We start from the raw sequence: 24091 nt of genomic DNA on the forward strand, positions 1-24091 counted from the left end.
AAAATCGGTTTTGATAGTGTACTCAGAGCGCTGACAAATCCAAAAGAAAGAGCAGACAGGGGAAGTGGAGAGCTGCCCGGGGGAGCTTCCCTGCGGGGGACTCTCCCATTGCCATCTGGGGAACCTGGGCAAGGGGAGCGGGAAACAATGCCACTGTTTTAAAAATTTGCGTGGAGGGAGAAGTGGGAAATTGATGTCCATCTAACACAGGTAACTTTTTCAGATTGGCCTGCATTAGTCATATAATTACTGTATTTACCTTCTAATCTGGAAGAACAATGCGACCCCTTACAATGCTAGATTTAGGGTAGAAGGCTAATTTCTTATATTTCATCTTAGGTGTGTTTTCTATAGACAAGGTGGTGATACAAGCAGCAACCTAGAAAGTCTGAATAGCACAGACAAATTCCACACTGGCTTATGTTTGTGACACATTCTCTGCCATTAGCTAGTAGGTTACTTCACCTGTCTTCTTTGCTGGATCTACAGATGCTGAGTGAAATCCAGAAAAGAAGCGAGTTTCCAGAAATCCATAAGCAAGAAAGGAAAGCTCAATTTTCTGAGCACTTAAATGACTTTGCTTTGAGAGGCCATAGATCATCTTGAAATCATTTTGACTTGGATTGAGATAAAATTTAGAATGGACTGGCATTGGCGCCAAAGACTGAAAGACACTTACAGGACAAATATTATCATTATGATTCGGCAATAACCTTGGCAGTTAGTTTTGAAAGGACAGTTCACTAGGTCATTCTTAAAATGCAGATAAAATAGATTTAAAAGAACAATTTTCTAGTTTCCAGAAAGGGTTATGACAAACCTAACTCTGTCCTTTCATGGGGGCCAAAGCTGGGAAAATTTTGATTTCCAGTCTCCTTTTTGAAGCAGCCAGCTGATGAGGCCAGTAGGTAAATAAGACTATAGTCAGTTCCAGAGAATCTTGAAAAGTTTTATCCCTGTGGTTATTATAGAAGTCCAGAAATGTATTTCTTTTCACAGAATTTGATCAGCCTCTCACTATGTCCTGGGTGGACCAAATAAATGTGGGCTTCTGATATAGCCAAGAAATAAAAAAACACATAGAAATTGGAAAGGGGGAGTATATCTTACCAGCTTGCTATACACTACCGTAGCAAAGACATCTAAGCTTCTCGAAAAACTGTAAGTTCCATGTTAAATAATTGTGCAATAATCCATGACAGATTTGTAATTCATTTTTCATCTGGTTCCATCATCCATCTATCCAATAAATACGTGTCATTTGATATTAGCTTTAGAGCTGATCATCAGCAAAGTACAGTTGTTTTCACTTTTTCCTTAGCAGAGGAACTCCTTTGAAGGATTACACTGAATGTTAAAAAAAACATTTAAATAAAACATTGAAGTACTATACTGAATATTAAAAATAAAGTATCTAGAGTTGCTTGCTCCTTTCCTCCAGTGATATAACTGAGCCCCCTCAGATAATCTATGAAGCCCCACTAGGCATAACTTGAAGACTTCTGATCAAAGGACCGCAGATGTGAGCCTTTTCCTATCAAAGATCTAATTTTCTTTTTGTCATTACAAGTCAGTGGACCAGGCTTTCGTAGTTAGAATAGATTGAGAGGTTAAATTTCTCTGATTGACTATGGGTAGGTCAGTCACAAGCGTAAACCTTGGGAATCAGGAGATTTGGGTATGACAGGGCCAATCAGACTTTCTAAATGGCAGGGTCCTGTGGTCCTCTGAGACCTGGTTCTGGGCTCCGCATTGGTGTACCTGAGCAGCAGGTGTAATTGGAGCCATAGTTCAACTTGTCAAGACCAGATGAGCTTGTTATTTAGAGCGACACCCCTGGCTTCCAGTGTGCAAATCCATCATCCGTGAGCCTGAGGAAGATGTGGTCTGGGGTCATTGACTTTATTTACAGGGTTTTAATGAAAATGGAGCACTTGTCAATTCCCAGTCCCTTTTCAGAGGAATGGCAGTATGGGTGCCAGGGTGGGACTGGGGAAAGAACATATATATGGGGTCAGAGGATCTGAATTCTGGTCCGGATGCTGCCAGGTACTTGCTAAGTAAAATGTGAGCAAGTGTTTAAGCTGCTCTCGATCTCAGTTGCCTCCTCTGTAAAAGGTAATCATAAGCTCATTGGGCTTTCGAGAGCATATAGTAAATTGAAGGTTTATACAGTATCTACCATGATGTCAGTTACATAGTAAAGAGTCAATAAATGGTTAACTCCTATAATACTATTATTATCACCATTAGTTTTATGGCTATGTCATTTGGCTGCTTTAAGTCTGCATCCTCACTAAAAAGTACAGATAACAATCGTCCTATTTCTATCTTTGAACAATTTTGCCATTTAAATGAAATATGTACTAAAAGTACTTTTGAAATTCTAATAATGATACAATGTTTAATGGAAAACAATACAAATACCTGTCCTTGAGGAAATTACATTCCAGTGGGGAACACACAATAAGTACAATAAATAAATAAATTATATGCTGTATTTGAAAGTTACAGGTACCCTGGTGGTGGAGTGTGGGACGGGGGATGGTGCAGAGCAAAGTGAGATCATGCGTGCTGGCTAAGGGAATTATGACTTCAGTAGGGTGGTCAAATGTGCCTCCAATAAAATAACATTTGGGAAAAAATATGGAAGAGGTGAGAATGAGCCAGAGATCCACTAGAAGACTGTCCTAGGTGGTACCTAGTTCAGCTTGTCGAGGCTGTTCTTCAGAGCAACCCTCAAAAGGGATCACGCTTGCCATGTTCAGCCAATAACCTGCAAGGAGACCAGTGCCCCAGGATAGGATGGCGTTGTGTTTAAATTCTTCCCTCCCTCCTGTCTTCCCTCCCTCTGCTCCTTTTTTTCAATGTTTCCTAAGTGCTCACCATGTACAGGCTGGACACACATCCCTTATAGTAATTTGTAGACAGTAGTTGCTTCATAAATGCTTGAGGAATTACTGCCAACTGAATCCTAAATGCCAAGGGTCCTAAATGTTATGGGTCCATTCTTGTCAAATGAAGACCATCCTTCCTGAATGCAAAACTTGATGTTAGGAAAGTTAATTCCTGGTTTCTGATCACTTGGAGCATCTTTTGTGTCCCTGGAGAACTGGCTTAGCTGGTGTCCTGAGGCCTGGAAAGATCCAGCTGAATCTCAGTGACATTTGACACACCCAGCAGAGCACCTGTTAAGAACCTAGCAGACAGTGGCATATCCTAAGTTGCCACTAAATTCTGATGAATGTATGGCTGACCTGTAACGATTAAGTGAAACCATGTGCCTCGGTCTGTAATTTGAGATTCCATCTAAAGCACATGATGATGTTCTCCAGTGATCCTTTCTATCACTTTTGGATGAGATCTGGACTGGGGAAATGACTGCACAACTAGATTTTCTATTCATCCCCCTTGAGAGGAGCAGGAGCTGGGAAGGAGAGCTCATTTCTGGGCAGTTTTCTTGCCACTGCAGATTCTGTACCACTGGAGTGTCTGTTGCTTATCATTAGTAGGAGAACAGAGAATTCTAAATGCAAAGATAACACAGGGGTGAGCTCCCCAAATATAATGCATTTAAATCTGGTAGCATCTTTATTTTGTGTTAGCTCCAGGCATTCACTACTCTGCTGCCTCTCCGTACATACAGCCGGGAAATGTTGCCTCTTGAGAGCTCTTCATTGGTGCTCTTTGTTGCATTTAAAGAGTACTGCTGTGATGCAAGATGAGACATCTCCAAGATGAGACATCCCTTGTACATAATCTTGTATGCATGTATATATACATGTTATGGGAGAGAATCCCACAGTAACTGTACCTCATAGAAACTCTTCCTTTTATTTCTCTCACTTTCCCCAACCCCTTCGCACATACCCTCACATGCCTGAATGCCCACTGAATTATTTCTAATCAGTGTCCTGATTCTTTCTCTCTTGCCAGAAGGAGGGACATGTGAAGTGATCGCTGCACACAGATGTTGTAATAAGAACCGTATTGAGGAGCGATCACAAACAGTCAAGTGTTCCTGTCTACCCGGGAAAGTGGCTGGAACGACAAGAAACCGACCTTCCTGTGTCGATGGTAAGTAGCTGGCTTTACCCCTCTCTCTAGGAGTTCATCTGCGTCGTTACTGTGCATAATATATATGTTTTGTTTCATCTAAATATGGTTCAGGATAATGAAGAAGGTGCATCCAAAGTGCTGCAAAGTTAGACAAATGCCAGCCCTCCGCATAGAGTTTGAATTCTTGTTTCTCTGGCTTTGGCATTTTCAAATAGCTGTTGGTTGACCATTGTGTAGAGAAGATAAGGTAAAGAATCTTTTCAAGTCTATAATTCTGAGGGTCCAACTCATTTGGGAATTGATTTTGGATCGAGGTTATGTACGATTATGATGATGATGATAATGGTAGTAAAAAAATAATACCTAACATTCATTCAACACATATTTAATGAGCATATACTATATGCCAGGCACTGCTCTAGGGGTTCACATACATTCATGAACAGATAGAAGTGCCCTGAGAGTTCACCATGTACCAAACCCTGTCCTAAACATTTCTAATGCGTTGTTTTATTTACTCATCCCAACACCCCCATCTTTGTTATCTATTGCTATGTAACAATTTATGCCCTCCCCCCAAAAGTTAGCAGCTTTAAAAGGCAAACATTGTCTCACAGTTTCCATGGATGAGGAATTTAGCTTAGCTGGATGGTTCTGGCTTAGGGTCCCTTCTGTGGTTTCAGTCAAGATCTGAAGGCTTGACTGATGCTGGAGGGTGGTTTTAAGATGACTCGTTCACGGAACTGTTGGCAGGTGGCCTCTGCCCCCTGCCACATGGACCTCTCCAAAGGAGCTGGGTGTCCTCCCAACATGGCAGCAGCTTCCCCCAGAGTGAGTGACCCAAGAGAACAATGTAGAAGCCACAGTGACCTTTTCTTTTATGACAGAGGCTCAGAAGTTATCCTTCATTGTTTTCACAATATCATATTGGTTATATAAGTCAACCCTATCTGTTCATGGGAGTGGATGAAAAGGGCTTGAAAACCTGGAGACGGGGACCCCTGGGGCAGATACACTTTCCCTCCCATTTTAAACATGAAGGAAACTGAGGCTTAGAAGGGTTAATCACTATTCCATTGGTCCCATGATTGATAAGTTGTAGCTCTACTAACTCTTGAGATGAAAGTAACTGACTCCAATTCCAAGTCTTGACCACCGTCTTTAAACAATTTTATATGCCTGTCAAACAGAGAGTTGAAAGTTCAAAGGGATCACAAATATCTTTCCCCATCTTTATCTTTCATAATTTTAGAGCCAGATGTGAGCTGATCTTCAAATTCTTCGTAAGAAAATCAGGACTCAGAGAAGTGACTCACTTGCTCAGGTCACAAAGCAGGAATTAGAACCTAAATCTCTTGACTTAGGGTCCATGATCCTACCTCTAGATACAGAGGGGGAAGGACAACTTCTAGATTGACTCATGTTATGTATTTTCATTATGAATTATGAGGTGATTAGAAAGGAAACACATACAAGCTAGACCAATAAAGGGGAAATTATTTTTTTTAAGAAAATAAAGGAATCCTGGGAAACCCAGTTACAGGAAATTCAGCCAAACTTCATAGGATTCATAAACTATTTAGGCAGCTGCCATTCTTGTTTTCTTTGTTTTTGTTCTTTCTTTCCCTCATTCTCCTCTCTGTAGACTGGTTCCCCCTTCAAGGATTTTAACTTTTGCTCTCCCACAACTTAGGGATTTGTGTGAAGCTTTTATTTCTGTGGTACCAACTCTGATCTCACTCAGCATCATGGTATAATCCAAGTATACTTGACTCACTTCCTGTGTCTTAAATGCCTTCTCCAAAAAGACTGAATGTGATTGACCCAGCTTGGGCCATCTGTCAATCTTTGCCCAATTGGCCACACCCAGAGGGACAAGCTCATAGGGCACTCTGTACCATGGGAAGGTCAAGCTGTTTTTAAAATGATGTGAAAAATCCAGGTTTAAGAATACACTGTGATCAGTGGTTCTCAGTCAGGCCAATTCTCAGGGGCCATTTGGTGTAGACATTAGTGTCTGCGACTAGAGGGGTTCTCCTGGTGTCAGGTGTGTAGAAGCCAGGAAAGCTGCTAACCGTCCTACAATGCACAGGACAGCTCCCACAGCAGAGTATTATCCCACCCCCAGTGTCAGTGGAGCTGAGGTTGAGAAACTTGCACCATGATAATTTACTTATTCTAGATCACAGTCAGAACAGTAAGGCACCCCCACTGCAGGGAAGGCAGGCAGCTAGACTAGAAAAGCCATTGCATCCTCTTACAGGAAGCAACTCTTGGCCCTAGAAGCCAATAAACATTATAGAACCATGATGATTTCTCCTAGTCTCCGCCAAAGAAAGCATTGAGCCTGTTAACTATAAATCTCCATTTTGTTTCCAGTTCATTTCTATCACTAATGATCTAGAAATAGAATTGCCTTCAGGATTTGGATGGAAGACACAAAGGCAATGCATTGTCTATGCTGGCAGAGGGGGAAATGGCATTTGGCTATAAGTTTCCGTGACAGGTTAAGCCACATAGTGGTAACATTTTGTCTCTCAGAACAAGTTTGTTTGACTTTGGAAACTCTGAGCCCTTTGGTGTGGTAGGTTTAGGCAGGAGAGCTATTAGTGTCTGTCTTCTGAGCAAAAGTCAATAAAGTATAGAGTATTCTATAGTCTTATGCTGATTATTTATAATTTCCATAGCATTCTACTCCTCCAGAATCTTGGAATCCATTGGCACGTGTGGGAAAAGTCTATGTGTTACTTCGATCAAAACTCTTTTTATGGCCTAGATCTCTACATGCAAATTAAATATGAAGTGGGTATATAAATTAACAATTCCAGTGTAGTTATTAAGACCACGAACTGTGAAATTAGGCAGACATGAGTGGAATCCCAGCTGTACCAATTACTAATAGAATGACCTTGGGCAAGTCACATTTGCTTCCTAACCTGTTTCCTCATCTGTAAAATGGGAATGATAATTGTTTCTGCTTCATGGGGTTGTGGTGAGAACTAAGGAAATCATGTGTATAATGTGCTTTGCATAATGTCTGGTTCTCCTCAAGTGCTCACTGAATGATGGTATCAATTTCCTATCTTACTAATAATTGTGGGTAATGCTTAGAAACAGACATTATTTTATGAAGTTTTGATTCATATTAATTCAATACAGAGGTATTTTAGCCACTATCTTTTGTGGGAACTGCTTCAAACTATTTACCCTGGATATCATTAATGATGGTAAGTCTTCTTCAGGAATGTATGTTCATTATAGGAATTTTGAGGAATACAGAAGTACATCCATACATTAAAGTCACCCATAATATTACTGCTCAGAGATTATCGTCGCTTTGTAAGAAAATAAGTATATGTTCTTTGAGGTTTAACCCATCATTAAAGAGAAACTCACAAAGTAGGTATTTTATTGAACTAAAATGTTATAGTAGTATCTGATCAACAGCTTGTTCCCTTTAATATGAACATTTTCCAGCTTAATACATACTCTTAAAGAACATTATTGTTAATAACTACATAGGATTTCGGGGGGTGGGTACACCACCGTTTATCTAACTATTGCCTCCACTTTGGCACATTTATGATGTGTCGTGCATTTCCCTTTCTCATTTTAAGAATGGATAGAAACCAGTTTCTCTCTGTGATAGCAGTTGACAATCCATATATCACGTTTGTCCTAAACATATTTTGTTCTACATAGTGCATTTCCCATGGTAAGTGTTCCAGTTGCTGTTATCTGCTTTTCTCTGAAATGGCAGGTCAGTTGCCTTTTTATAGTGTTTCCAAAAACAGAGGCACAGCTTGATTTTTTAAAAAGCTTATATTGGTTTGTTTTAAGATTCACAATCTGAGACCAGATTGTTTAAAATGGGACATAAATTTTGCAGTATCATCTTAGCAACTTATTCAAAAATATAATACATGATATTTGGAGAGGTTTTTAAGGAGTGAACTTTTAGTTTAAAAGTGATACTCTGTCGCCTAATTGAAAATACCAAGAAAACATACTCAACAACTTAAATTTTGGCATAGTCATTTGCAAATATTTTAGAAAGCATTATACTGTTGGATGTGTGTGTAGCACTACTCTGAGGGAATATAGGTTGTTACACTAGAATTCACATGATATTGTGTTTCATTAATTTCTATAACTCAAAATAGATGGGAGACACCTTACTCAATATCTTTGGTTGAGACCAACTAAAAATATAATGTACAGTCTTTTTGTAATCTCCAATTACTTTCCAGGGACTAAATTTAAAATAAAATACTCATACACAAGAAGACGATGACTCAAACATAATTATTTATTTAAGGGAAGAATTTTTCCAAGTAGATGATGTAAGACAAATGAAAATGAATTTCTAGGGGGCTTGTGAAATTATACTTTATTATTCTAATTGATCTATAGTGGCATAAAAAGAGTATCAGTCTCAAAGTTTTAAAAATAATTGAATATAAACAGTAATAATAATGATAACAATAATAAAAATAATGGCTAACATTTTCTTGAAGGCTTACCATGTACCACTTTTCTAAGTCCTTCAAGTTTGTATATTCATTTAATTCTAACCCCACCTTCGTAAGGTGTAGCCTTCTATTATTTCCATTTTACTCGCCAGGAAACTGAGGCACAGAGACTGGCTGTAAGATTGCTCGAAATCTGATAGCCAGTAGTGGCAGAGCCAAAAGATCCGCCTGGGCTGTCTGACTCCAGGGCGCCCATTTATCGAACATAGGCAAACCAGGATCAAACATAAACACAAGTTATATTCTAAAGGCTTTCTTGCCAGATACCAAAATATCTGGGTGAGAGGAGAAAGTCCGGCTATGTGGATACTTGCAGAAACATTCAGTACTTTGGGCAATACCTGCCCCTTCCCTTTCTGTGTCTTAGAGATGGTTGCTTGATTACCCTTCCTAAGGTCATTGTCATTGAGCAATTAGAAACATTTTTGTAAATAATGGTTTCAGTTTTGGAGAAAGATTGAAGTGTCATTGTTTAAGGCATGGGGGGATAAAATGACTGTTTGATGGGGAAATTTTCATGCAGTTTTCTCTCTTTAGGATTTTATTCTCATGTACTTTATGTATATATCCAACTTAGACAAATATGTGAAAAAAAAAATCACCACAACTACTGCTTAGTAGAGGAGGTCTTAATTCACTGTGGATTTTTAGCATCAATCTAATTAAGAAAAATCTCCATGATAAGTTGATAGGCCTTCCCTTCTCATTCAGTGTAACTTGTGACTATTTCTATGACTGATTGCTAGCAGATTTTACCTGGTATTCTTGTCTACTTAGACTGGATTACCAACCAGAGAGAGCAACAAGAAGAGACCAGCTCACATCACAAAACTTTCTAAGTTTGATAGATATGGAGATCCCAGATTATTTTGTTTTTAACCATCAGTGTACAGTTAATATAATGAAAAAGGCATCATACTCCTGGCTATTTCCGTGAAGAAAACCCCCCACAATATATCAGGATAATTTGTTCCTGACTTATCATGACTTAGTTTCCAAGATGAGCAAAAGAGACAAAAGGAAAGATACACAAAACTTAGACCCAGGAAAACAAACAGAATAACAGGGAAGGAGACCCACAGTCAGTGAGATAGAGGGATGTAAAAAAGGAGCATGGGAAAGAGAAACTAGAGAGAAAGGGATAAAAGAGAGAGAGAAGACAATGGACGCTTAGAAGGAATATTAAAACACCTACCCATAAAATGACTTCATTCATTTTTCCAAACAACTTGTTTGTATTCAGTCTCACAGCGTATAACTAATTTTAACAAAATAAAGTGTATTTCATAGATTGAGACTTTTTTTTTCAAGTTGCATTATTTGAGATTCCAGTACCAAAATCTTTATAAAAATTGCTTCTGAAGATTGCTCCTTTGGAAAATACATAATAAAATTTTCTTGACCGCATACCATTGTATTCCTTAGAGACAGTCATGATAGAGAAAAAGGTCTGAGAATTGAAGGAAATTCAAAATTCAGCAACAGTTTTCTGTAGAATAGCATGAAGTATGTATGAGAAATATTGCATATAATATAGCCCCTTCTTAGCCTTCTAAAATAGGATAGCATATTAAAGGCTCTGAGAAGTTCTGCAGACAAGAAACTTATAGAACTTTAGTCCAGTATTTCCCAAACATTTTTGATCACAGAGGCTTCTCCTATGTAACACTTATTCATAGCCTGCAGACCCAATGTTCCATGAAATGGACTTCAAGCCATGCTGGTATTAGATTATATGGACTGTGTTTTTGTTTTTGTTTCCAGGAAAGCTTTTTAGGTCTTCCAACACCAACTGCTAATTCCTTTGCCCCTAGCTTAGTGTTTTTCCTAAGACTGGCTGACCAAACACTGCACAACAGGTCCTGGTAGTAATGAGATTTATAATATTTCAGGGACACGTCAGGCTCAACTGCAGTTCGGAAATCATCTAGAGACCTTCCAGAGAAATACAGTATGGAAAAGTTAAAGCCCTTATTTTTATTCACGCATATTAACATTTTAGGGGGCAGGGAAGATGACCTATTTTGGTTCTGCCGTTTGTTGTTTGTCGTCCACACATAATAAAAGACCAAAATAACGAATTGCTGTAGTGGATTAGGGCCACATGCCACAGTAGCTGTCTATGTATGGTTCCTTCATTACCATCTCTGTTTAAAACTTGCCTTGTTGTTTCAAGGCAGACTCTGGCTTGTTTAATAGACAGAAGACTGAGCTCAACTGGCTTCATCATGAGGCATTGCTGAAAGGAGATTTTACTGTTCTTGTTACAGGGAGGTCCTTTATAGCATCATTAGTAAAATTGTGACATTTTCAGGCACAATTTCTGAATTTTATGTAAATTTTCTTTTGCTCCCCTACTTGGCACCTCTTCCTGCCCAGGTGTGTAAGGGATCCAAGTGTATATTAGTAAGTGGAATGAGAGGAAGGGTGTATAAGAACTGACAAAGCTTTTTAGACTGTCTAATAAAAGGGCTGTCTCTCTGTTTGTTCCTTGTCAGAATAAAGAGAGTGGGAATTCAGTCTTCAGATATTCCCATACCTCTAGGAGTGGGTGTCCCTTTTTTTTTCAGTTTAAGGCAGTAAGTTCCAACTGACAGCCCACTGGCAGAAACTACCATCAGACCTATTCCTTAGGTTGGCAGAGTCATGGGAAAATTGACTTTGCTTTCTCTTTGATGGGACACTCCAGTTTCCCACAGGCCTCACCACTCCCTATTATACACCTGGCTCTAGCACATTGATGTCAATTACCTGATCCCTGAAGACAGTGGAATGTATGGTCCTGGCTCACAGAGTCATTTTCCTACTCTTCTCAAGTTAATATGCAAATTAATTTGTTGGAAAAAATTTGCTCTTTGATATAAAAGTAATAACCTCATGTAAACACAAATACATGTATCCAAAAACAGCAAAGAAAGGATCAAAATAAGAGTAATCCTCCCTCTCCTCCCCTTTCCTACTAATCCTCTCGCATCTTAATCGCCAGAGGGAACTGTCATTACCAGATTTCTGTGCATCCTTACAGATAATATCTATTCACATTCAGGCCTATGGATACACAACATATAAAACTCAATAAATCAAAATGGTGTCACAGTATAAGAAAAAGGTCTTAACTTATATTTTTTAGCATAAGAAAGTGTCTTGAATACTTCACTCTTTCAGTAAAAGAATGGCTGGTAAACATGGAAAAAGTGCTCAACATCACTCAAGGGAAGAAATGTAAATTAAACCCTGAAATGTAATGTTTCATCAGTCAAATATATGCAGAGATGAAAAGTTTAGTAATACCCAGTATTAAGGAGGGAGGAGAGGAAAATTACATATTTATCATACTCAGTGATAAATGGCTTACAAACTCAATAAGTTAGCCACTTTTCTTTATTTGGTTCAGCAAAAGGGAAGAAGATAAATAGGAAATTTTGTAATGAGACTGGATGTTTGGGGAGCATAATACAAATCGCATGCATTACAACTCCTTACGGTGATTTTATTTAGCTATAGTTCTTAGACATATAATTCACAACAGGATTTCCTCAACAGGATTGGGTCATGAATCTAGACATCATCTAAGAAATCCTCTAAGGATTTTGATGTCCTTTCCAGGGGGAAAACCTAATATGAAAGTATATTTAGTGCAAATACTTGGACCTAAATATAGTAAGTCCCATCGTAAAGCCCATCTTTGTAGCCACTTGAGAAATACAAAACTCTCTGCACAAACATTTGTCATGGTGTGTATGTTGTGTGTGTGTGTAATTATCATGTAGCACATCCCAAATCTTTGTCAGTTATCTAGTTGGAATGTACTTGGTTACACAGAATTCCAAATTCATCAACAAGAAATTTTCCCTAACACAGCTCCAAAGTCATTGATTTCCATTTATCTACAAAGAGCTCAGGTGTTTTCAAAGACCTGTTCTTGTCTGATATGAGAGCACCTTTGATCAATTCTTGTTTATTTTCAAAAAGGGGAAAAAATGTTCTAAATCTGAGTCAGCTCCTCATGCCTCTAGCTGGGCTCCAGCCTAGATAAGGCAGGATTTCAGGGTCCTGTGTCACTAATGTGCTGTCCATATGAATAACGAGCAAGGCTGGTGAGTTATTTCACACTTCTAGGAAAATCTATAGCCCTGTCCTTCTGCAATAGCACTGGAAGCTGCTGAGGGTATCGGTCCATTTCTATGTGGAAGATTCTGATAACTTCACCTAAGGAAGTGATAAAACTTATGTCCCCTTCTGAGGCCCATGTAGAAATTTATGCAGATGAGTACTATTTTCAAAAATTAATAATGTATTCTTCCATCCTCTCAAGCTCCTTGAATTTTTGAGGTCCTACTCCCAGCCCAAACAGCAAGATATAAATTACCCACTGACCAGAGAATAGAGGCCCAAATAATATTTATTGTTTAAGTTCAAAAGTCATTCAGAAACTCAGGTAGAAAATTGAAGGATTAGGATTTTTTTTTGCGCCCAAACTAATATGGATGCCATGAGCCCAGGGAGGGAGAAAAGAAGAACCACATGAGTAGGAAAAATGTGGTCCACTCGAGCAAAGGCTATCTGTCACTACTGCCAGAGAGATGTGTTACCACCTATGGACCCATCTCTCCAGCTGCCAGTGGAGAAAGCACTTTACACAATAGCTCAAGACACTCTTCATATCCTTTTGGTTGCCTTCCAGTGGAGACGATCCACGAATAGCAGCTAGCATGTTGCACACTGCTAGTCCAACAGGAGTCATAACCACCAGTGTCCTAAGGCCTCCTTAGCCTTCCACCCTGCATAGGTGAACCCCAGGAAGTGATAAAAGGAACCTAGGGTCCTTAATCGGTGGGGTGGATATAGAAAGGAAATTCCACATACCAACTACACAAGACCAGATGGAGTCAAGATCTCCAGCTGAGCTAGGACATTGGTAGAAAACTCTCACCTTCCCCAGTGCATCTATTTTATTTATAATCCCTGATACTATTTGGTATTTTCATCATTGCTTCATTTAAAAGACTTAATGGTAAAATTTAATGGATTCAAATTCAATGTCAGCTAATATTACTTAGGCTGGTATGATTGCGTGGTTAAACAGACACTCAAGCAAAGGAAGATCACATTTCTTCAGATTTAGAATGGCATGCTAGTGCCAACTCAAAACTGATCATTCATGATCTCCTTTGGTGCCTACACACTAATATTGCTTTATGCTGGGTACCTATTCTCATCAATCCTCTCAATAGTGGCTCAAGTGAAAAGGGAAGTTATCGTGATAATATACTGGGGTCACCATATCCAAGAGCAGAGAGTGCATAGTAGGAGTCCTCAAGGCAGCTAAAACTGAGCCAGGCTGTAGGTTTTCATCATAGCGTTCACGGATGATGTTCACCTTTCATCTTGGGCTCCTTCTGGATATCATTCTCATTCTCTTTAATCTGCAAATTGGAGAGGTTAAGTCCGTCCATGTCAGCTGGCAATGGTCTTGTCAACTATATGGGACACTCGTTATAGTACTAGTTTAAAACTGATAATTGTACTAGTTTATAATTATTGAGTCCTTACTATGTGCCAGACCCTGTGTATTACATGTATTACTTTATGTAATTCTCACAACAGTAGCCTTATAATACAGGTACTATTATTATCCCCATTTTATAGAGGAAGAACCTAGTACCTTAGAGAAGTTAAATCATTTCTTCCAAGGCATGGTAGCAGGAGATCTGAGACCCCCAATGAAGAACTGCTAGAAATGATGGATAGGAAATAGCATCAAAAATACAGGGAGAAAAAGTTCAGAGTACCTCCGATTTCTTGTATTCCCTTCCTTGGAGAATGATACCATTATGCAGGCATGCTAGACTCTTACTTAAGCGTCCTTTCCAACATACACACCATCATCATTCACATCCCATATATTTCAAATCCATCATTTTGTTACCATTTCCTAATTTTAATAATGCCACAGTGTAGACTCTTCTCTTGACCCTAATTAATCCCTCTGATTAAAATGTGCCCTCAGCACTCCTTCCCTACCCCATCTGACTCCAACTTCATTAACCAAGTTATATCACCAACTCCAGAGGTCCTCCCTTAAACCACTGAACCCAAAACTAATAGATGCCTTCCTCTGCATCCCTGGCATATCCCATATAATATGTATCATAATTTACCATAATGTATTATAATCTTCTGTTGACTTATGATCTTCTCTACTAGAGAGACTCACCTATTCATTCAGCAGTTCTTTTCAGAGCATTGACTATGTGCCAGGAATTATGCCAAACACTTGGTCACCTAATGATGAACAGTTAATCCCTTGCTCTCACAGAAACTCCGGTCCAGCAGGGGAGACAGACCTTACTCTAATCATACGTCAGATGGTTCAAGTAGAAACTACATGTTCTGAAGCAAAGGAATTCAGTCCTCGGAGAGGATGTGATCACAAAGAATCTAAAGCAGTCTGGGAAGCTGAAACTTCTGGGAAGAAGTGACCAGAGGTCTGAGATGTGAGGTGTGACTTAAGCTACTTGGGTGAAGAGCATTCCAGGCAGAGAACAGCATGGGCAAAAGCCTTGGGTTTTGATGAAGAACTTGAGAAAACCACTGTGGTTTTCTCAAAGAACAATGAGATCATGTGCCAGAAGAGGCTGAAAACACAGGCAGGGGCCAAACAATAGTGTTGTAATTGAGCTGTGTATCTCCAGTTCCTAGTATAGTTCTTGAAACTGAAATGTGCTAATCAAATACTTAAAGAAGGCCAGCAGTGCAGGAATCTGCTGGGGGAAGTTGGAGGGTAAGTCAACCTGGAATTTGGTGAATGAGGAGACAGCCTTGAGAGCCCTCTACTTAAACAGAAATCTCCCTATGTAGTGCGTGGCAACAGATTTCAAAACCTGTATACTGACACTGCAGACGATGCCAATGCAAAGCAAATCACATTGCCTTTTCGATATCACCGCCTTCCACACATGCTGTTATCCACACGGCGGCTATCATCTGAACGTGTCACAATCTCCCTACACTCAGCCACTCACACTGCTGCAAGGAAGGCTCATAACCACCCCCAAACCAAACCAGCAAAACTTTCTGGTAGAAATTTTAAGTCACTGCTTCTCAATTCTACTGTCTGACTTTAGAAAATATTTTAACTACTAGGTTCATTATGCCCTAATAAAGGGCTGATAATTTGAGATATATTTAAACATGGTGGAGAACTACAGGCTCATGTCAGTTTATTTTCTTCCTGATTAATCTGTATGTTCTTTGACTCTAGTTCATTTCGTTATGAATTGACAATGTCATGTTCTATGTAGCAAAATAAAAAGAAAAAAAAGAAAAAAAACTCCCATAACACATATACCTCACGATGCCTGACCAGCCATCCTGAAGTCTGGGGTAGTGTGTAAAATTCAAATCGGTATGCGAGCATTATTTGAGCCTACTTTGTAAAGAAGGAGCTAATGGAAAAATGGTTGTTGCTCACATTACCATGTCCTGCTCCCTTCAAAATCCTCAGGCGCATGAGGTTGAGAAGCAATATAATAAAGCCACAAGCACACTATAAAAATTCTCTACTGTACTAACAGTGCTTACAGAAAAAGGATAATAATGGCTACAGGAACTGAAAGTTGTGGAGCGCTATGTGTCAGGTACCCCTCTGAGAACGTTACCAGCTTTTTTACATCTAAGCTTTACGACAATGCATGCGGTGGTTACTGTGATGATTATCCCTATTTTACTGTTAGGGAAATTGAGGCTCAAAATGAGAAGAGCCTTGCTGAAGGTCACACAGCTACCAGATTAGAGAGACAGTGTTCAGTCTAGGAAGTCTGTTAGAAGCGTCCATGTAAGATGTTAAGATGGGATTTGTTCCCAATAGACAAATGGACATTTCTATGGCAATGTGGAATCACTGTACCTTGGAGCACATACAGACCTGGATTTCAAACCTGGTTTTGCCACTAATTAGTCACATGTCCTTCAGCATGTTATTCCCCTGGAACTGTAGTTTCCTCATCTGCAAAAAGGAAATGAAAAGAATGTGATGTCAAAGAGTCTATGGGAATATTAAATGAGATAATTCATATAGAACTTTTGATCGAAGGTGGAATTACTCAATATACTCAATTATTCCGATACTGACTGACAGACAGAATTTTGGTATGTCTTTCTGAGTTAACACCATTTGTCTAAAACCTGTCATTTTTGAGGATGTCATCTTGCAGGATCTATAGAATTCAAGCGAACAATGTCTAATACTACCTCATATCTAAACCAAAAATGAAAGAGAAAATGGCCCAGGAAAATGCCCACATCAGAAGATTCCTTCCACAAACACTGACTCATCCTCTTTGATGCTGAGCATCAGAGACAGAGTGACCAATAGGACATGGTCCTTGCTTAAATGATTATGAGATCTAGGGGAGATGACAGGAAATGGATGATTTCAAAACTGTGTGACGAGGATTAGCCCAGGATGATCTGAGAGCAGGGGTGAGGGTGTTAACCCATGGTAGGGGAGGGCTCTGGATGGCTTCCCAGCAGAATTAACATCCAAACTGAGACCTAGGTATGCAGGTAAGGTGATACAGTAGAATGTTCAAGGCAGAAGAAACAGTATACGTAAAAGTCTGGAGTCAACAAGGGGCTTGATGAAGCCAAGGAACTGAAAGACATTCAGTGTGCCTGGGGAGAGAAGAGCATGGGATAGGTCTGGAAGAGGTGAGACCAGAGCAGTCCTTAGGGTGAGCTCATGCAGCACCCTGGTAACCACATTGAGGCATTGGAACTCTGTCCAAGAGTGATGGAGTCTGGCACTATAGGATGTTCTGCCAGTAAATGACATGATTAGACTTCCTTAGAGTTTATCACTACCTAGCAAAGGAATTAAAGATATTGCTTCTACTATAACTGCTGTTCGTTGTACTTAGACTTATATTTCTAAGTAATAGATAGAATACACCCAAGAGATGTCAGAAAAGATGCAGGTCAATTCTGATATTTAAGTCAACGCTCAGTCAGCAAATGTGTATCAAATTTGCTGACAAAACTCAGAGTGAAGATGATGCAAGAGGATGGGCATCCCAGAGGAAACCCTAGCATCTAATTAGCCAGAGGACTAGAAAGCCCTGACTTGTGTGTATTCAAAAGATCTAGGACAAGATTCCAAGGTTCTTCAGGAAAACTTTTGGTAATGAATCAGGATCACTGTGGCAAGGGGGGAGTTGATTCCACTTAGAGAGAAAAAGTGAGAAGCACTGGGATTAAGATGTCTTAACCATGGGAAGAGGAGGTACTTCAGGCTAGGAGGATTGACGAGTACAATGAATTCACCCAGGAGCACATTAGAATCACCCAGAGAGGTTCTGAAAAACATCAATGTCTTGACCAATATCCCTAGGTATTTTTATTTAATTGAGCTGGGGTGGGGCCTGGGTATTTGTATTTTTTGAGAGCTCCATGAGGGATACTAAAGTGTAAACTGAGTTGAGAACCAAAGGTGTAGCAGCCAACAGCATGGGCTGGGGAGGAAGGCAGTGTGAGTTGGAATTCCAGCTCTTTCTGGAAATGAAATTATTGATAATTTTTGCTCTTTTAATTTTTCATTTGTAAACATTCCATAAACATTAAAGGTGGCTTATATGGATATATCCAACATAGCAATATAAAGATAAAATGTAATACAGACATGAAAGGAATTTAGCTCTTACCCCTCTGTCCTTAGTTTCCTCATCTGTAAAAATGGGAAAAATAATAGCATCTCCCTGATAGGATCAATGCAAGAATTAAATGAGTTAACAAGTAAAGTGATTTACAAATACCTGGCAGATAAGTGCTCAATAAATGTAAGCTATTATTCTTAACCCAGTTACAATTAATAGGAGAAACAGGACCGAGAGATGGAAATCACAAGGCATATTCCAAAGGACACCAATTAGCCTGGCTGATGCCTTGGGGAGTAACAGGAAAAAAAACATTTAGAAAGGCAAGTTGGGGCCAAATTGCTTTCTTGAGTTCCAGGCTAATGTTGAAATGTGAGCCAGTGTTCATTAATTGATCATCTAATAACATAGTCCCCAAATATGAGGCAAGCAGGTGTACATTGTACAAAATAGAATAAATAAAAGGATTCCTCAGAGTCCATTCCAAAACTTGGTCTCTGAGTTGAATTGAATGCAAATGTGGAACCAACAGATGTCTCTGTGAAAAGTTGAGATTAAATCAACATAGAGCTTCAAAAATGAACAGCGAGTCACTGGATATCAGTAATCCCTGGTGCCCAGGGAGACAGATGCTCATCTTCCTGACGCCTTGGCTCGCATTCACAGACAGAGCCAACTCCACTTCTGTTGTCCAGATTCAGCCCACTTTATTAGGAACCTCTAAATGGTGCTGAAAATTGTTTCTGCTCTTTCCCCTTTTCATGTATAAATATTCTGAAAAAGAGTAAAGGTGACTTAGATGGATGTACCCAACACAGCAGGGAGAGAGAAAATATAATACAAACGTGAAAGAAGTCAGGCTGCAGGGAATATGAGGGTAGGAGACTTAAGAGGAGACCTAGAGGGATGTGAAGATGCAGAGAGTAGGCCATAGGGACCTATAAATATGCCAACAGTGGGCTACAGATTGGCTTGAAGCCTTCTAACAGGCAATGCAAAGAAGGAAACAAGAGTGGTTGTAAGCTTCAGAAGGTCCCCAGCTTAATCCAGGCAATTGCTTAAGAGAGAAATAGCTATTTCTGGAACAATGCTAGAGAGAACTCTCTCCAGGTTTAAATAACGAGGAAACTGCGTAAAATTGTCATAACGTCATCACATCCCAACGTCCTAGTAGAGCGTATGACATGTAGTGGTTGCCAATACATATTTAGTGAATAAATGGAAGAGGAAAGAAAAGGGGGAGGGTACCTGTACCATACATCACAAAATTCATGGGATGCTTTGCCAGCATTCCTCAGTGTGGGCTGAGGGCCTCCCACACGTCAGTAAATGTAATTCTAGAGATCATATGTGCAAAATAGCCCAGTGCAGGCATCAGTACTCAGCTAGTCTCGCTGAAACCAGAAATAGATTTTAGTGCCCAGAAGAGGGAATAGATTAAGTATCCCACAGACAATCTTTCCTAAAGACTTTCTCTCCACTGGGCATCTGCTAAGGGTTGAGGGGCAGTAATTCGATGTAGTACTCTTTTTTTTTTTTGTTTTTTTCAGATAACATTTATTCTTTTTTTATTAATTTAAATCTTTATTTATTTATTTATTTTTATTTTATGGCTGTGTTGGGTTTTCGTTTCTGCGTGAGGGCTCTCTCTAGTTGCGGCAAGTGGGGGCCACTCTTCATCGCGGTGCGCGGGCCTCTCACTATCGTTGCCTCTCTCGTTGCGGAGCACAGGCTCCAGACGTGCAGGCTCAGTAATTGTGGCTCACGGGCCCAGTTGCTCTGCGGCATGTGGGATCCTCCCAGACCAGGGCTCGAACCCATGTCCCCTGCATTGGCAGGCAGACTCTCAACCACTGCGCCACCAGGGAAGCCCCTCGATGTAGTACTCTTGATTCATGGGCATAACATGGTGGCAGTTTACTTCTCACCTACATCACAACCTATTCATGTATACTTGAATGGCTATGGCTCCCCTCCAGGTAGTAATTCAGAAGCTTCCATCCTTCCATATCGTGGCTCTGTGATGTATGGCTACTGGGGGCATCCACATCAAGGGGCAGACAGGGAAGAAGGCCCACCTCTTTCTTCACCACCTTGGTCCAGATGGCCCACCTCACTTCTCACATTGCATTTGTGAATGGTCCCACCTTGTTGCAAGACAGCTGGAAAACAGAGTCCCTAGCAAGGCAGGCTCTTCCCAATCACATCCCTCCTCTATGAAATAAGGACAGGAGCTCTAGAAGGTGGCTAGCTGTGTCTTCCACAATACTTATGTCCAGCCACCCAGTATCTCCCCATATACACAGCACACCCTTCCTCTCACCCAGAGAGACAGCCCAAAGTTCAGGGTCTCTAGGTCATGAGTAGTTTCTTCATCAGGTCTAAGTGAGACTCCTCTTATAGTCTGGCCTCCCAGAAACCATAACATGAGTGATCTATGCCTCAACCCACCCCACATACCAAATACATAGGTGTTGGAACAGGGGCAGAATTAGTTTTAAAACTCTCTTTCAGAGGAGGAAAGAAAGGGGAAAAGCAGCAGTCACCATTTCCTAATAATCTGAAGTCCTGCCCAGTAGGCATTGTCAGGACCCCTGCCCGGGGAATGTGGGAGGGTCACCTGGTCCCTGTCCCTCCATGGCCCTGCCTCTGCCTTCTGGTAGGTTGTCCTTGTCCATCATCCTCCATGGCATCATCAGAAGAGAGTGGCAGGCAATGTGCCCTCCTTGGGACTCTGTAGCTTTTACAGCATACATCTTATTCATACTAATTTGGAAGCCCAAGAGTTTTTTTAAGCTCAAAGGGATAACCATTTTTTAAAATCTGAGCTTATTGTTGCTGAGGGTAGCAGAGTTCCCTCAAACACTCAGAAGGCTCCTGATCTACTTTTTCCCCATAATGTCTACGCACCAGGGACCACTTCCAATGTTATTTCCTAGAAACAATTCTCAAGTCTGCTTTATTTTTTTTGCTCTCTCACCCTCCTGTGACACACACTATTTCCACTCACATGCCATTGGCTGAGAGTAGTCACATGACCCTTCCTAAATGAAGGGAGCCTGGGAAATGTAGTCCTCATCTGGGCTTTTCAGTAACAGTGCTACACCATGGAAGGGAGTACAAATCTTCAATGAAGAGCTGATCTTTGAACCATATGTCTCTAAGAATAATTTCAGGAATATGAATATTCTGCTATGTACATGTAATATAAAATGCTACTGTTGCTAGCTCTTCTTTTAATTAAGATGAATCTGGGTTCAAGTCCCACCTTTACCATTTGCAACCCCTAAAACTTAAGCATTGCTCCAGCTCTTCTGAATATCATATATTTTACAAGGTTGTTTTATTGAATAATATATTTTAAAAATCTATTTATCTAATGAATAAGTGTCCAGTAATTTTAAATGACTCGGACATTATCTTGATAATTACAGGCACTATCTGTGTTTAGTTTTTGTAGTAACCCAATGATAACTAAATAGGACTCTGACATGCTCATATTTACATCTTTAAGGCATTTCAGGCTTTATAAACTTTGCATTTTGAGCATTTTATTTCCTTTACTGCAAAACTAACAGATTTACTAGGACACTTGCTCAGCGGGTTATATATAATACATGGTCTATTTCTGCCATTTTTAATTTTGCATTTTGTGAAAGTGATATCAACCATTGCAGTCCTGTTGGAGGAAAATCTTCTGACTGTAGACCAAACAGTATATAATTTGATCCAAATTTGTGTGGTGGTAAGATGTGCACCTTTGTAGAATTTAGCACTGAAGGATTATCCACTTTACAAGATTATTGTTTTAATCAGTCAACAAATGAGCAAATGACCTATGCAATGAAGTATGGGCAAACTAATTTTCTCTGAGGAATTCTCCATGGATAATTTATATCGAACAAATATATAAATACTGATGCAGTTACAGACATAAAAATTAGCATTCAGCATGAACATTTTTTGAAATGAATTCTAGCTGTCAACTACGTAAGAGGGAATTCTATTTGGATCAGACATATGGTCCCCTAGGCTAAAGCAGTGGTTCTCATGCATCAGAATCACCTAGAAGGCTTCTTAAAACAGAGTGTTGGACCTCATCTTCAAGGTTTCTGATTCTGTGCATCTAGGCTCAGAAATATGCATTTCTAAAAAATCTTCTAGTGATCTTGCTGCTGCTGCCCTTGAGGTCCCTCTGTGACAATCACTAGCCTGAAGCCAAGGTCAGCAGACTACTTCTTGCACCCCCAGTCTGACCCACATTTGTTTTTGTAAATAAAACTTTATTGGAACACAGCCAGTCTCATTTGTTCATGCATTGTCCACGTGGGGCTGTTTTCACACTATAATGGCAGAGATGAATAGTCGCAAGAGACCATACAGCCTGCAAAGCCAAAAACACTGAATATCTGTTCCTTTGCAGAATGTTTGCGGACCCCTGGCTAAAGAATAGGGAAGTGAGTGTAGAAGATGGCAAGAGACCTGGCCGCTTTCTTTTCATTTAAGTTCCCTTTATTGCCTTGAGTCAGTAATTCACTATGAGCTCTCCAGCAAGCACAGTCAATTATAAGGACAAATCATTTATATATGCCTGTCATTAAGGAGTGAAAATTAAAGGGAATTGAATTACACACTTCAGTACCCAATTTCTACTAGATGGATAAAAGACTGACATCTCAAAAGAATCACAAAGTCAGCTTTGATCTCAAACCTTTCACTCCTGGAAGGACGCAGTGGTTAGCTTTCCCTCCCGAGATGATGAAGGGGCTCCGTCAATGTCACGAATGGTTCACTGCCATGCCCAGTTAATTAGACACACACGCTCACCTGCAGCTGAAACACAAGAAGTACAACAAGGTGTCCGCTGGACAGAACCAGTTAACCTGACAATCACTACTTGATGAGATCATCTTTGGTGGCATGGAGTAGTGAAAAGGGAGAGATGTTTCATTGTGGTGACTTCCTAGCTTTTGATCACCATACTTTGGGACATCAAATATCTGCTGATTGCATTTTTGAGTTTGTCCAGCAGTAAACGTTGAGGAATCAGATTCTGTTTGATGGTGTTAAGTCATTTGCTGTCACCATCTGGATAAGAAACCTTAAGAGGATCTTTATGGTACTGGAATGATGTCCCATACTTTGAAAGTGAGGAGTGGGAAAGGAAACTATCGATAACATTTGTTGAATATCCCTAAATACGCCATGTACTATTCCTGTATTTATGCCTATCACCTCCAACACACATCACGGCAGCCTCGTGACATTTGTTGTAGCATATTCTATTCCTTAGAAAGGAAAACCAAGCTTTAGATTGATAAACGGACTTCCTTAAGTTCACCCACTAGTGAATGCCAGAGCAGGCTTGAACTGTGGTCTGACAACTACCAAACTACTGGCTGATCTGCTCTGCCCACTGCAAATTTCCCAACCCTGAATTTTCCGGATGTGGTCACTAGATTCATCCACAGTGTGTCACTTTTTCTGGATCCACTTGTTCTACTAGTGAGCCTCTCATCTACTCTATAGAAATGCCTGGCCCCAGGCACCTGGGACCGTTTTCCCCAACCTCTCTAGTTTCTGGTCTGATCAATAAGCCAAAAGTTCATTTCAGAGATGTAGATAATAGGTAGATGAGTGTGGACGGTAGTTGAAAATTATAAAAGTGTATGTTTTCATAGAGTCGCGTAACTCAAAAACATGGAGAAGCGCAGCCAGGCCCGTCAACACAATAATTCCAAGGCTGACAAATAATTTCCACCTCTTGAGTCACCTCTGGTCAGTTGTTCAAGGCGGATGCAGTGCTGTATTGAGAAGGATTCTGAAACTATGTTCTGGCTTGGAAGG

The 24091-nt window shown here is 40.1% G+C and overlaps 1 protein-coding gene across 3 annotated transcripts in view; it reads left to right on the plus strand.

The window, feature by feature from the left end:
• The window catches only part of TAFA1 (TAFA chemokine like family member 1), a 488787-nt gene that overhangs the window by 382211 nt on the left and 82485 nt on the right, over positions 1-24091 (plus strand). For 2 of the 3 annotated variants that reach the window (XM_036869184.1, XM_036869186.1), the window contains one exon: positions 3937-4077. In XM_036869184.1, coding sequence (XP_036725079.1) covers positions 3937-4077 — 141 coding nt within the window. The remainder of the gene's footprint in view (positions 1-3936; positions 4078-24091) is intronic. The other variant, XM_036869185.1, reaches the window with a different exon arrangement.

Source organism: Balaenoptera musculus, chromosome 11 (genome assembly GCF_009873245.2).
Source record: "Balaenoptera musculus isolate JJ_BM4_2016_0621 chromosome 11, mBalMus1.pri.v3, whole genome shotgun sequence".
In the NCBI taxonomy this organism is placed as follows: Eukaryota; Metazoa; Chordata; class Mammalia; order Artiodactyla; family Balaenopteridae; genus Balaenoptera; species Balaenoptera musculus.